At 34.2% G+C, this 14,463-nt stretch overlaps 1 protein-coding gene across 6 annotated transcripts in view; it reads right to left on the reverse strand.

Annotated features, from left to right (window-relative positions):
* CCDC73 (coiled-coil domain containing 73) overlaps positions 1-14,463 on the reverse strand; it is a 201,398-nt gene that overhangs the window by 81,119 nt on the left and 105,816 nt on the right. For 4 of the 6 annotated variants that reach the window (XM_047879374.1, XM_047879373.1, XM_047879370.1 and 1 more), the window contains 3 exons: positions 12,235-12,306; positions 10,570-10,605; positions 9,610-9,684 (listed from right to left, as the gene is read on the reverse strand). The exons of the other annotated variants lie outside the window; for them this stretch is intronic. In XM_047879374.1, the coding sequence (XP_047735330.1) occupies positions 9,610-9,684; positions 10,570-10,605; positions 12,235-12,306 (183 nt within the window). The remainder of the gene's footprint in view (positions 1-9,609; positions 9,685-10,569; positions 10,606-12,234; positions 12,307-14,463) is intronic. 6 annotated transcript variants of the gene reach the window in all.

Consider the following 14,463-nt stretch of genomic DNA (forward strand, 5'->3'; position numbering starts at 1 on the left):
ATCTCTGTCCACCGAGAAAATCTGAAAGCAGTGACATACCAATAGTAACAAGTGTAATAGTGCCCAGATCTTTGCTTCTACATATTATTTCCCACTAAAAGGAACCATGGCAACATAGAAAATGGAAAAATGGCTCATTCCAGTGTGAGGTCAGATAAATTATAAAATGACCCTGGCATATTTGTTTTTATCTAAAAGCAGGAAAATGCTGAAAGAATGAAGTCATATCCAAAAGACTCAGTAATCAGCTTTATAGACTCCCAGTAGCCAAATCAAGGGTAATTTGAGCAACGAAATAAATGACAGTCATAGATTTTAATCCACTAAATAAAATAAAAACTATGAGTCTATACTGATATAAATAAATGAATATTAAAAGTTTGGTGAGAAAGAGAATATTTACATAATTTCAAAGTACCTCCCTATGAAATACTGATTACAAAGAGGAAAAGAGTACCTTTCCAGTGAGGAAATTTGTCAGATACTACCTTAAACAAATAAACAAAGTTAACATCATCAATAGGGAAATTAAAATTATGAACTGATAGGATTCAATTATAAGAACAAAACATTTCTTTGTATATTACCACCAAAGATATATAACTGATCTAATCATGAGGAAACATTATAAACAGAAACGGAGGGACACTCTACAAAACAACTGGTCTTTAATCTTCAAGAGTATCAAAGTCATAAAAATCACACAAAGACTGAGGAACTAGTCTAGATAGAAGAGATTAAAGAGGTATGACAAATAAATGCAACACAAGATTCTAAACTAGATCTTTTTGCTATAAAACACATTATTAGGACAACTAGTAAAACCTTACTGGGGCCTGAGAAATTATAGTTATGTGTTAATGTTAACTTGCTGATTTTGATGATGTTGTCAGGGTTTTTTAAAAGAATGTCCTTGATTGTAGGACAGATAAACTACAGTTTTGGGGGCAAAAGGGTATTAGATTGGCAAAATACTCTTAAATAATTAAAAAAAAAAAAGTTCTTTGTGTTGTATTTTCAACACCTCTGTAAGTTTATGACTCTCCAAACTACAAAAGTACCCAAATGTCTAAGAAATCTTTATGGATAAATGTACACACTACTATAATTTAATTCCCTTTTGTCACTGTGGTTAAGTAAGGCCTAATAAAATTGTGTTTCCAATAGTACAAATAATACATTATGTGTTAAATATGCCCTCAGTTCTGTAGGAATAATTATTATCCTAATTTATAAAATTCAGTAAGTTAAAAAAAAAAATTAAAAAAAAAAAAAGGGGCGCCTGGGTGGTACAGTCGGTTAAGCGTCCGACTTCAGCCAGGTCACGATCTCGCTGTCCGTGAGTTCGAGCCCTGCGTCGGGCTCTGGGCTGATGGCTCAGAGCCTGGAGCCTGTTTGCGATTCTGTGTCTCCCTCTCTCTCTGCCCCTCCCCCGTTCATGCTCTGTCTCTCTCTGTCCCAAAAATAAATAAATGTTGAAAAAAAAAAATTAATAAAAAATAAAATTCAGTAAGTTTAAAATTTAGTGAAATAACATGACATCATAGAGCTATAGACCTGAAAACGTGACAGGTCATTACTCCCAACCCAACTTTTACCACCTTCTATCTATGCTCTCTTATTCATGTCTCTTTTGGGTGGATGAATGAATACCTCTCCCAAAATTCCTTATTCCTGACATCCAGAGTAAATAATGTAGATATGCTACTGGTTCACGAAGCGAACTTATTTGAGAAATTCTGATGTATTTCAATTTCTTCATTTTACCTGAAGGAAAATTGAGGCTCAGAAAGACAAAGTGTCTTACCACAGGATCATGTAAGAAGTCATTAATAGGAAAAAATAATTTACTTAAAATCTATAGATAGAAAATTCCACAAAATCAGGAAAATATATGTATAAAACAAAGTTCAATAGACACAGAAATCATTTTTAAAAGAACTAAAAAAATTGTAGAGATGGAAAATGCAATTAATGAAATGAAAAAAAAAATGCAACAGAGAGCTTCAAGGGCACATTGAATCAAATAGAAGAAAGAACCATTGAACTTGAAGACATCATTTGAAATTATTCAATCAGAGAAGAAAACCAATTGAAAGAGGGTGAAGAAAGCCAAGAAAATTTACGAAACAGCATCAAAGGAATCAATATAAGCATTACTGGAGTCCCAGAAGGAGAAAAGAGAAAGGGGCAGAAAGCTTATATAAAGAAATAATGGCTGGGGCACCTGGGTGGCTGTTGGTTGAGCTTCTGACTTCGGCTCAGGTCATGATCTCACGATCTATGAGCTCGAGTCCCACATCGGGCTCTGTGCTGACAGCTCAGAGCCTGGAGCCTGCTTCAGATTCTGTGTCTCCCTCTCTCTGACCCTCCCCCGTTCATGCTCTGTCTCTGTCTCAAAAATAAATAAGAACATTAAAAAAAAAATGGCTGAAAACTTCCCAAATCTTGGGAGGGAAATGGATCCTGATTCATGAGACTCAGAGGACTATATACAATGAACCCAAAGAAGAATACAATAAGACACATTATAATCATGTTGTCTAGGTCAAAGAGAGAATTCTGACAGTAGCAAGAGAAAAGCAACTTGTCACATTTAAGGGAACTCCAATAAGATTATCTATAGACTTCTCAGCAGAAACCTTATAGGCCAGGAGAGAGTGGGAGGATATATTCTAAGTACCAAAACAAAAATCTGCCAACCAAGAATATTATACCTAGCAAGAAAACTATACCTAGTTTTTAAACTATCATTTAAAAACTGAAGGAAAGATAAAGTCTTTCCCAAACAGACTAAGGAATCAGTTACCATTTGACCTGCCTTATAAAAAAAATACTTAAGGAAGTTCTTCAAATTGAAACAAAAACATGCCAAGCAGCAATGCAAAAGCATATGGAAGAATAATTCTCATTTGTAAAGGTAAACATATAGACAAATACAGAATAATTGAAGACTGATATGTTAGTACATAAATTGTATGTACTTATAAAACCCTTATATAAAAGTTACAAAAATTGAAATTTGTTCATGAATACACAATATAAAAAGAAGCAAACCCTGGTCTATAAGAACACAAAGTTCAGGGGTAGTCAAAGTGTAGTGTTTTCATATGCAATTAAAGTTGTTACCAACTTAAAGCAACTATAACTACAAAATATTTTATGTAAGTCTTCATATAAGCATAATAATAAAAACCTACGGGGGCGCCTGGGTGGCGCAGTCGGTTAAGCGTCCGACTTCAGCCAGGTCACGATCTCGCGGTCTGGGAGTTCGAGCCCCGCGTCGGGCTCTGGGCTGATGGCTCAGAGCCTGGAGCCTGTTTCTGATTCTGTGTCTCCCTCTCTCTCTGCCCCTCCCCCGTTCATGCTCTGTCTCTCTCTGTCCCAAAAATAAAAATAAACGTTGAAAAAAAAAATTAAAAAAAAAAAAACCTACAATATATAGACAAAAGATAAAGAGAAAAAAATCAAAATCACTACAGAAACATCACATAACAAAGGAAGACGAGAAGAAGAGATACACAAAACAACTACAAAACAGACAGAAAACAATTTATAAAATGACATCAGTAATTCTACACCTAGCAATAATTACTTTAAATGTCAATGGATTAAACTTTCCAACCAAAAGACATAGAGTGATTGAATGGTTTCAAAAAATGAACATCATCAAGTGATACATGGCAGTCCCCACTTATCTGTGATTTCACTTCCCATGGTTTCAATTACCCACAGTAAAATGCAGTTGGGAGCAGACGATTCCCTTCTGATGTGTCATCAGAAGGTTAATAGGAGCCCAACACTATGTCACTGATTCCCACATCATTCACCTCACTTCATCTCATCCCATAGGCATTTTATCATCTCACATCATCACAAGAAAAGTGAGTTTAGTACAAGAAGACATTTTGAGAGAGGAAAAAAAAGGGAAAGAAAGAAATCATATTCACATAACATTTATATTATTATAATTATTTTATATTATTAGTTATTTTTGGTAATCTCTTACTGTGCCTAATTTACTTGATTATAGGTATTTATGTGTAGAAAAAGAACATAGTATATTTAGGGTTCAGTACTCTCCATGGTTTCAGGACTCCACTGGGGGTCTAGAAACATACCCTCCATAGATAAAGGGGGACTACTATACTACTTACTAGAGACTCACTTTAGATTTAAGGACACTAATAAGCTGACAGTACAGAGATGAAAGAGATACCAGACAGAAACCAAAAATAAAGCAGGGGTGGCTATATTTACATCATACAAAATAGACTTTAAGTCAAAAACTGTCTCTGGAGACAAAAAAAGGTCATTATATAATGCTAAATCGTCAGTCAATTCAACAAGAAGCTGTAATGATTATATGTGCACTCAACATCAGAGCACCTAAATACATAAAGCAAATATCAACAGACCTGAAGGGAGAAATTGACAGAAATACAATAATAGTAGGAGACTTTACTACCTCACTTACAATAATGTACAGAACATCCAGACAGAAAATCTATCATGCAACAGTTGACTTAAACCTCACTATGGGTCAAATGGACCTAACAGATACACACAGAACTTTTCACCCTACAGCAGAATATACATTCTTCTCAAGTACACATGAAACATTCTCAGGATAGATAATGTTGGGTCACAAAATAAGTCTTAACAAATTTAAGAAGATCAATATCATACCAAATATCTTTTCTACCCACAGTGGAATGAAACAAGAATCAACAACAGTAAGCAAACAGGAAATTGACAACTATGTGGAAACTAAACACTCTTGAACAATCATGTCAAAAAAAAAAAGAGAATTTAAAAAGTATCTTAAGATACACAAAAACAATAACACAACATACCAAAACTTATGGGATGCAGCAAAAGCAGTACTAATGGGTGTTTTTATAATATAAATGCCTACCTTGAAAAAAGAAATATTTCAAATAAACAATCTAATTTTACATCTCAAAGAACTAGAAAAAGCAAGAACCCCAAAACCAGCAAAAGAAAATAATACATATTAGAACAGAAATAAATAATAAATAGAAAAACAATCAGAAAAAAAATCACCAAACTAAGAGTTATTCTTTTGGAAGGATAAATTAAACAAAAAGAGAGAAGATCCAAATCAATAAAATCAGAAATGGAAGGAGACATCACAATGGATGACTCATAAATAAAAAGAAACAACCACAATTCAACAAACTGGATAACCTAGAAGAAATGGATAAATTCTTAGAAACACACAGTCTAACAAAACTGAAGAAAGAGGAAACAGAAAGCGTAAATATAGTGGTAACTAAGAAGGAAATTGAATCAGTAATTAAAAATCTCCCAAGAAAGAAAATCCCCAAACCAGATAGCTTCATGGATGAATTCTACCAAACATTTGAAGAATTAATACACCAACCCTTCTTAAGTTCTTCTAAAATACAGAAAAGGAGGGAATACTTCCTAGCTCATTTTATGAGGTCCACATCACTCTTACAACAAAGTCAAAGACAACACAAGAAAAGAAAACTATAGGTCAATATACCTGATGAACACAGATGCAAAAATCTTCAATAAAATTCTAGCAAACCAAATAACGCATGTTAAAGTTTCATACACCATGACCAAGTGGGATTTATCCCTGAGCTGCCAGATGGTCCAGCATATGCAAATCATTCAATGTGATATATCACATTAACAAAATAAAAAAAAATCCACATGTTCATCTCAATATGATATAGAAAATGCATTTGACAAAATTTAACACCCATCCATGATAAAAACTCTCAATAAAATAGGTACACAAGGTAACACCTAAACACAATAAAAGCCTACAAAAAGTCCACAGTAAACATCATAATCAATTCAGTATAAGGCATGGATGCTCACTCTTACTACTATTCAAAACAGTGCTGAAGTCCTAGCTAGAGCAATTAGACAAGAAAAAGAAATAAAAGGCATCCAAATCAGAAAGAAGTGAAATTGTTCATTTGAAGATGACATAATCAGATATGTAGAAAACCCTAAAGACTCAACAAAAACACTCTTAGAATAAATGAATACAGTAAAGTTGTAGGACACAAAATCAACATACAAAAATCAGCCATATTTCTAACACAAACAACAAACTATCCAAAAAGGAAATTAAGAAAACTATCTCATTCACAGTAATTAAAAATTTTTTCAGGAATAAATTTAACCAAAGAAGTAAAATGTTTGTACACTGAATATTATAAAACATTGATGAAAGAAATTTAAAAAGACAGATAAGAAGAAAAACATCCTATGTTCATGGATAGAAGAATTAATATTTAAAATGTCCCTATTGGGGCGCCTGGGTGGCGCAGTCGGTTAAGCGTCCGACTTCAGCCAGGTCACGATCTCACGGTCCGTGAGTTCGAGCCCCGCGTCAGGCTCTGGGCTGATGGCTCAGAGCCTGGAGCCTGTTTCCGATTCTGTGTCTCCCTCTCTCTCTGCCCCTCCCCCGTTCATGCTTTGTCTCTCTCTGTCCCAAAAATAAATTAAAAATGTTGAAAAAAAAAAATAAAAAAAAAAAAAAATAAAAAAATAAAATGTCCCTATTACCCAAAATGATCTACCAATTCAATGGAATCCCCATCAAAATCACAACGTTGATTTCTACAAAGAATAATCCTAAAATTCATACAAACCACAAAAGGCCCTAAAACCAGAAAATCATAGCTGAAGCAATCCTGAGCAAGATGAACAAAGCTAGAGGCATCATGCTTCCTGATTTCAAAATCCATTTCAAAGTTATAGTAATCCAAACAGTATGAAACTGCTACAAAAACACACATACTGGTTAATGGATCAGAATAGAGAGAATAGAAATCCATGCAACTACAGCTAACTGATCTTCAACAAGGGTACCCAGAATATATAATGGGGAAAAGATATTCTTCAAAAAATGGTACTGGAAAAACTGGATATCCACATGCAGAAAAATGAAATCAGACCCTTATCTTGCATCATATACAAAATTTCATACTATATACAAAAATCAACTCAAAATGGATTAAAGACTTAAACATAAGACCTGAAACCATAAAACTACCAGAAGAAAAACCACAGGAGAATAACTTCTTGGCATTAGTCTAGGCAGTGATTTTTTTTAATTTTTTTTTTTTTAACATTTATTTTTGAGACAGAGAGAGGCAGAGCATGAGCAGGGGAGGGTCAGAGAGAGAGGGAGACACAGAATCCGAAACAGGCTCCAGGCTCTGAGCTGTCAGCCCAGAGTCCGATGCAGGTCTCGAACTCACGGACCGCGAGATCATGACCTGAGCCGAAGTCGGACGCCCAACCGACTGAGCCACCCAGGCACCCCGGCAGTGATTTTTTGAATATGACACCAAAAGCACAAACAACAAAAGCAAAAACAGACTACTGGAATTACATGAAACTAAAAAGCTTCTGCAATCAAAGGAAATAATCAACAGACTGAAAACTCAACCTACAGAATGGGAGAAACATTTGCAAACCATGTATCTGACTGGGGTTAACATCCACAATGTATCAGGAGCTTGTACACTCCCCAGCAACAAAACAAAACCAATTTAAAAGACAGGCTCGGGGCGCCTGGGTGGCGCAGTCGTTTGAGCGTCCGACTTCAGCCAGGTCACGATCTTGCAGTCCGTGAGTTCGAGCCCCGTGTCGGGCTCTGGGTTGATGGCTCAGAGCCTGGAGCCTGTTTCCGATTCTGTGTCTCCCTCTCTCTCTGCCCCTCCCCCATTCATGCTCTGTCTCTCTCTGTCCCAAAAATAAATAAACGTTGAAAAAAAAAATTAAAAAAAAAAAAAAAAGACAGGCTAAGGACATGAAAGATTTTTCTAGGAAGACTACATACAAATGGCCAACACATATATGAAAAGTTACTCAACATCACTACTCATCAGGGAAATACAAGGTCAAACCCAATGAGGTATCACCTTACACCTATTAGAATGGCATGATCAGAAAGACAAGAGATAACAAGGTTTGTGAGAATGTGAAGAAAAGGGAAACTTTGTCCTACCTTAATCAACTAAAGAAAGAAAGTGTATCATATGTTTAAACAAATCCACACTATGGTGTGAATTACCTGATTAAGGTAGTGACCATCAGGATCCTTCCATCATAAAAACATATTTTACTCTTTGTAATTAATGTTATCTATAAGGTGATACTTTTTTTTTTCAATATATGAAGTTTATTGTCAAACTGGTTTCCATACAACACCCAGTGCTCATCCCAAAAGGTGCCCTCCTCAATACCCATCACCCACCCTCCCCTCCCTCCCACCCCCCATCAACCCTCAGTTTGTTCTCAGTTTTTAAGAGTCTCTTATGCTTTGGCTCTCTTCCACTCTAACCTCTTTTTTTTTTTTCCTTCCCCTCCCCCATGGGTTTCTGTTAAGTTTCTCAGGATCCACATAAGAGTGAAACCATATAGTATCTGTCTTTCTCTGTATGGCTTATTTCACTTAGCATCACACTCTCCAGTTCCATCCACATTGCTACAAAGGGCCATATTTCATTCTTTCTCATTGCCACGTAGTACTCCATTGTGTATATAAACCACAATTTCTTTATCCATTCATCAGTTGATGGACATTTAGGCTCTTTCCATAATTTGGCTATTGTTGAGAGTGCTGCTATAAACACTGGGGTACAAGTGCCCTATAGGGTGATACTTCAAAACCAGGTATTTTCTCCCCCAACAATCTTCGTTTTTCCTTGTCTCTCATTTTATTGCTTATCTTTCCCCCCTAGAATGGAAACTCCATAAAAGCAAAATTTTTGTCCCTTTTTATCATTGTTATATCTCCAGGGCTTAGAACACTGCTTGGCACACTGTACACCTTCAATAAGTATATTTAATGAATCATCATTAGTTGATAATTGATGAGTTGATTATCATCAGTTGATATCATCTATATTCTGTATGAGGCTGTGAACAACCTAAAGGCAAACGTGATGTTTTTGTCATCTCGGTATTGGCAGAAAATAAGCACAGTACTGAGAAAGTAATGATGACTTGCTTAATGCTATTTTATTTTAACTTTTAAGGACCACAGGTAATCAGTTTTAATATATAGGACTGACTTGGTTTTTTCATCTACAGAGTGTTAAAAATAACACACGTCTATTTAATTATATTATAGTAAGAAATAATGAAGTTATTTTAATGTTTCTTTTTCATTTTTTACATTTTTATTTGAGAGAGAGCAAACACAACTGGGGATGGGGGGAGAGAGAGAAAGAGAGAGAGAGAGAGAGAGAGAGAGAGAGAGAGAGAGAGAGAGATCTTAAGCAGGCTCCACACTTTGCATGGAGCCTGACATGGGCTCAATCCCACAGCCCCGGCCGGGATCATGACCTGAGCAGAAATCAAGAGTTAGACACTCAACCCATGAGCCACCCAGGTGCCCCTAATATTTCTTTATAAAATAAAAGATGAGGAAAAATCCTAATTTGAAATTCAAGGCTTTCAGGAAAAAATTACCATTGTATACGAACTTTTACCAGCTTTGTTTTGCTAATTTACATGTTTAGTGGACATTTTACTAATACAATGCTAAAATACCAAACTATTTTTTAAAGCAATGCTCAGTTACTTTACCTGTAATGCTTTTAATGTTTCTTTCAATCCTTCTATTTCTTTCTCTTTTATTTCTGTAGCAAGTTGATACTTTCCCTTTAAGTAAAAAAAAAAAAAACCTATATTTCAGTATTTTCCAGTGTAAATGAAATATTATTAATGGGGAAAATACAAAAGCTCAAGAACCAAAACCTCTACTTTAAAACTAACACCTCGCAGGCTTTAAACCTGGATCTGCACCAAAACTTACATTTCTAATGACTTCAAAATATCATGAAATTACCATAAGGCCTTTACAAGATGACAAATATCATGAAATGAAAAGTCGTAACAAATCATTTTATCAGTAGAACATTCCTGAGAATTTATGGACACTATATAATTATTTAATTCATATAGCTAGAATAAATATATCCTAATTAATAAGATACATACAAGTATATTTGTCTTATAAAGATATAGGAGAATTTTTTAAAAGGTGTTTATAAATAGTATGTTCATTGATATAATAAAAACATATATTAACTATTAAGTAGGGAAAATATTTAATGCCAGGTGAATTTCTAGGATTGCTCAGGGTTGTATCTTCTTTTCCAGTTGCATCTGGTCTGCATCCAGATGAAAATCATTTTAATTTTTTTTAAATAGGTAATTACATTGATAAAGCACTAAAAATATGGTTAACAGAAACACTGCAATAGAGTATAAAGAGCATTAATTTGGAGGCTGAAGAGATATGGGTTCTAGTCTCAACTTTGCCACTTTAAAATGGGAGCTTCAGCAAGTTCTTTAATCTTGCTAGGTTTCAGTATTATCAACTGTAAACTAACAGGTAACATGAGTTCCTTGGGGTTTCTGTTTCTAAGATTTCAAACAATTAACATTCTCCATTTGTCTATTATTAATGTTTTTCATTATGGTGCACAACTAATAATGAATGCATTTAACTATGGTTTAAATTATTAAAAAATTAATAAGTACCTTTTCTTCTTCCAAGGCACACATCTTCACTTTCAACTGATAAACAATTTTAAAAATTAAAATACAGGTAAGTAAACAGTTAACAGTGATTTACACTGGTCAGTGAGACTACAAAAATATTTTACACATCTATATTGTTTGAACTTAATACAATGTGAATGTGCTACTTTCACACATGAGAAAATAATGAAATATATAAAAGGGGGCAAAAAGCCAGTCACCAAAAGAAATGAACAATTTAATCAAATTGATTAGAGACACCAATCACCCTTGAAAATTTAGTTTTTCCTTCCAGAAGTTTTTTTTCTTTGATGTTTCAATATTTTGCCATCTACTCATAAATAATGACATGCAACATTTTCTGAAGGCACACTTTTATGAAATGACTATCATTTGAATTGGCATTGACATATTTTCTGAAATTTTTTAAAAGATGCATGTAGCAGTCTAATAAATAAATAGGGATATTCTAAAACAGAGGAACCAAAGTCAACATGACAAAGAAAACTAATTAAATATCCCAAGCACACAAGGATACCAGGCAAGACTGTCAAGAAATACAATTTTCCTTGGAATTTCTCTCATTTTCCATATCCCTTACAGTGCTCATTCAAGAATCAAGAAATGGAGAGTAGTAGGTAGGGGAGAAGAGGAGAAAAAACAAACAAAAACATAGGAGAAAAAGAGCTCAAGAGCACTTTTAAACTACCATTCAGATATCTGGATATTCTTATCTTGTCCAAAGTCCCCTGTGATAAGTAAGAGAGACACAAACTTGCCTTCTCCTAGAGAATACTATGTGGTATATTTGGCTAGTCTTCAAAAGAACTTCCATAACTTTGGTGAGGCCATCTCAGACTAAAAGGAAGAAAGTTTATCGTCTGCTTAAACAAAACCACACTACAGTGTGAATTACAAATAGCTTTGGTCAACTAGTGACTTACTTTATACAGGATGTATTTCTTTTTATGCATTTCTCTTTCTAAACACACACACACTTAAATAAAGACAAAAGAGAGGGAAGGAAAAAGGGGGAAAATGGTGATGCTAGAATGGCTATAAGGAAAAACACTTCCTGAGAATATTTTCCATGAGCACATCTGAAGTAGTAGAGCTATAAAACTCAAAACAACTGAAGGAGTTGCTATTCATTTTTTAAAAATCTTTTACATACGTACATACATATGTATGTACATATGTATGTATATGTTTTTCTCTGCTCTTTCTTAGATGCTGATAGTATTTATGGAGATTTCGGTGCATAATAGTCACATCTGCTCATCTTTCACATCGCTCTACGTGCATCTCATTCTATTTCTGGCCTGGATACAGGAAGAAAGCAAAAAAGGTAAGATCCTAGGATACTCTAACCAAAGAGAAAGGGAAGAATGGAGAGAAAGAAGAAGAGCACACAAAAACTAACCTAATTTACTTAGGACAGATGAAAACATATCTCCAAAGAAAACAGTTTTCTAATTTGTTTCCTTAACTAGCTCTTTCTAACTACATTACTCTTTATTGTCAGTTGTGATTCAAAATGACTTTATTTCCTGCTTCCATTAGTACTCTTTTGTCTTCAGTGAGTATGCAGAACAACTTAGCATAATATTCATATGGGAGCACAGGAGATGAAATATTTGAAACTGGTGTTTGTCTATCCTTTACCTGCTTTTTAAAAGCTGCCATTGCTTCTTTGTGTTGCTTTGCTAATGTTTCCTTTTCATTCTGAAGAGTTTCCTATTTTAAAAATTATGAAAAGTTAAAACATAAATTTGAGCAACTGAAAGTTTTAACTTTTAATTGAGTTCACAATTTAAATAAAAGTTAAACATATTTATTGTATGTATTATTGTATGCTCTTGAAATGCAACTTTAATCCAAGTCTATGATTTTTTACCTGTCATGGAATCAGCATACAATAATTTTGCTTCCAGTTGCTTTTCATGATAAAACGCATTGATTTAAAATTGTTTAAATAACTCTAAACATGGTTGACTCCAAAGCTTTCTTCAAGAAAATACCTTTCATCAAAAGTTATTAAAATTACTAGTATACAATTAGCCTATAATCCTTTAGAGTTCCCAAAGAAACCCATTTTATTTTCTAGGCACAAATGTTCACATGACGACATAATTCTTTAAATTCACCAAAATAATTTTTTATAAAACCAAAACTACTACAGGGCATTTTTTTTAAAATACACATATATGATTCCATTTCTTTTTTTTCCTTCTCTCCCTCCTTTTTTGATAGAAGTTGTGTTCTGTCCTTTAGATTCAAGATGACTTCAAAGTTTCTTTTTCTATGTTATTGAATAATTCTCATAATTTAAAGCCATTAGATCTAAAAGTGGGAACCACTTCAAATGTTACTGTTATTTGACTCCGTGTTTCTAAATAGATGTTGATTTATCTACTTAAAAATTTTATCTACTGACTTCCTATTATGATAGGTGGGAGTTTAGCTTTCTTGTACAACCATTACCTAACATCTGCTCCCTCTATTCTTCCAACAGTTACTAAAAATTGTGACTTCACTTTTCAATAATTATACTATCATGACTGTGCAATTTTTATTCAGTGCTCAGCCATATAATATACCAGAATTACATTTCTATCTAACGCAGCTTTTTATTTTTTCTAAAGTTAGCAATTACTTTAAAATATTTTAATTATTGGGGCACCTGGCCAGCTTAGTCAGAAGAACATGTGACTTCTGTTTACATACTAGATTCCTTTCTCCAATGCTAATGCGAGTGGTGACCTACAGGAGAAAATAATATGTCTCACTTGAGAATCCAAGGGTAAGAGTTGGAGGCTAAAACAGTAGGGAGTATCCCTGGATTATTAGAGATATTCACTATCTGAGTAGCTCTTCAGCCTTGGGGTCGTGAGTTTGGGCCCCACACTGGGTATAGAGATTACTAAAAAAAAAAAAAAAAAAAAAAAAAAAAAAAAAAAAAAAATTAAAATTAAAAAAATATTTTAATTTTATAGGCTAAATTTTAAAAATAATACTGCCAGTTCCCAGATGTGTACCAATGATTCATATTCTCAAATGAAAAAATAAATTGAATGGAAAAAGCAAAGTGAGAAGATCCCAAGAATGGCTTAGGAAATCACAAACCACATAGGAAACCAGACAGGTTTAGACAAGCTGTAGTTGTTGGACAAAATCTTTCAGAGGCTGTTGGCCAGTTTTCTGTGAAAATAATTTACACTCTAAAGCACTCCCATAAGCAAGGAAAGAATTTATTGAAGACCTCAGGGACAGTTCATTGAGGAGTACATTCTGAAGTACATGTGACCTCTAGCTTTATCCTCACTTTTTTGTGAACAGCCTTAAATCTGGAAATAGGAGATTTAATGCGCAACCAAAACTAGAATGGGAAATAGCCCCATCACTAGATCTCCAAATCCAGCTGTTCAAAAAGCCTTACAACAAAAGCAAAATGAACTGGAAGTCTTACAGATAAAACAGCTTAATGTTCCCACTTCAGTCATCAAGCACTGAAGGAGTGAGCCTTTGGGTAAAGACACTTGTAGATATTTATTATAATCGGAAAGGCCACTGGGGAAAAAACTCTCCTGAACTAGCTAAGAAAATGAAGGGGGAAAAAAATCAAGTGGACAAATCAATGATACTGCTCTGAGGGAAAATCATGTATCCAACTTCCCATTTTATCCTCAAACTTGCAAAGAGAAATTTCTCTAAATATTAAAAGAAACCTTGCAAACATTTTACTCATACCATTAATCCTGCCATCATCACATAATCTCTTCCTGAGTCAATGAACTACTCAGATAGTGAATATGTCTAATAATCCAGAGATATTCCCTACTGTTTTAGCCTACAACTGTTATCCTTGGATTCTCAAGTGAGACGTATTATTTT

Source organism: Prionailurus viverrinus, chromosome D1 (assembly GCF_022837055.1).
Source record: "Prionailurus viverrinus isolate Anna chromosome D1, UM_Priviv_1.0, whole genome shotgun sequence".
Classification (NCBI taxonomy): domain Eukaryota; kingdom Metazoa; phylum Chordata; class Mammalia; order Carnivora; family Felidae; genus Prionailurus; species Prionailurus viverrinus.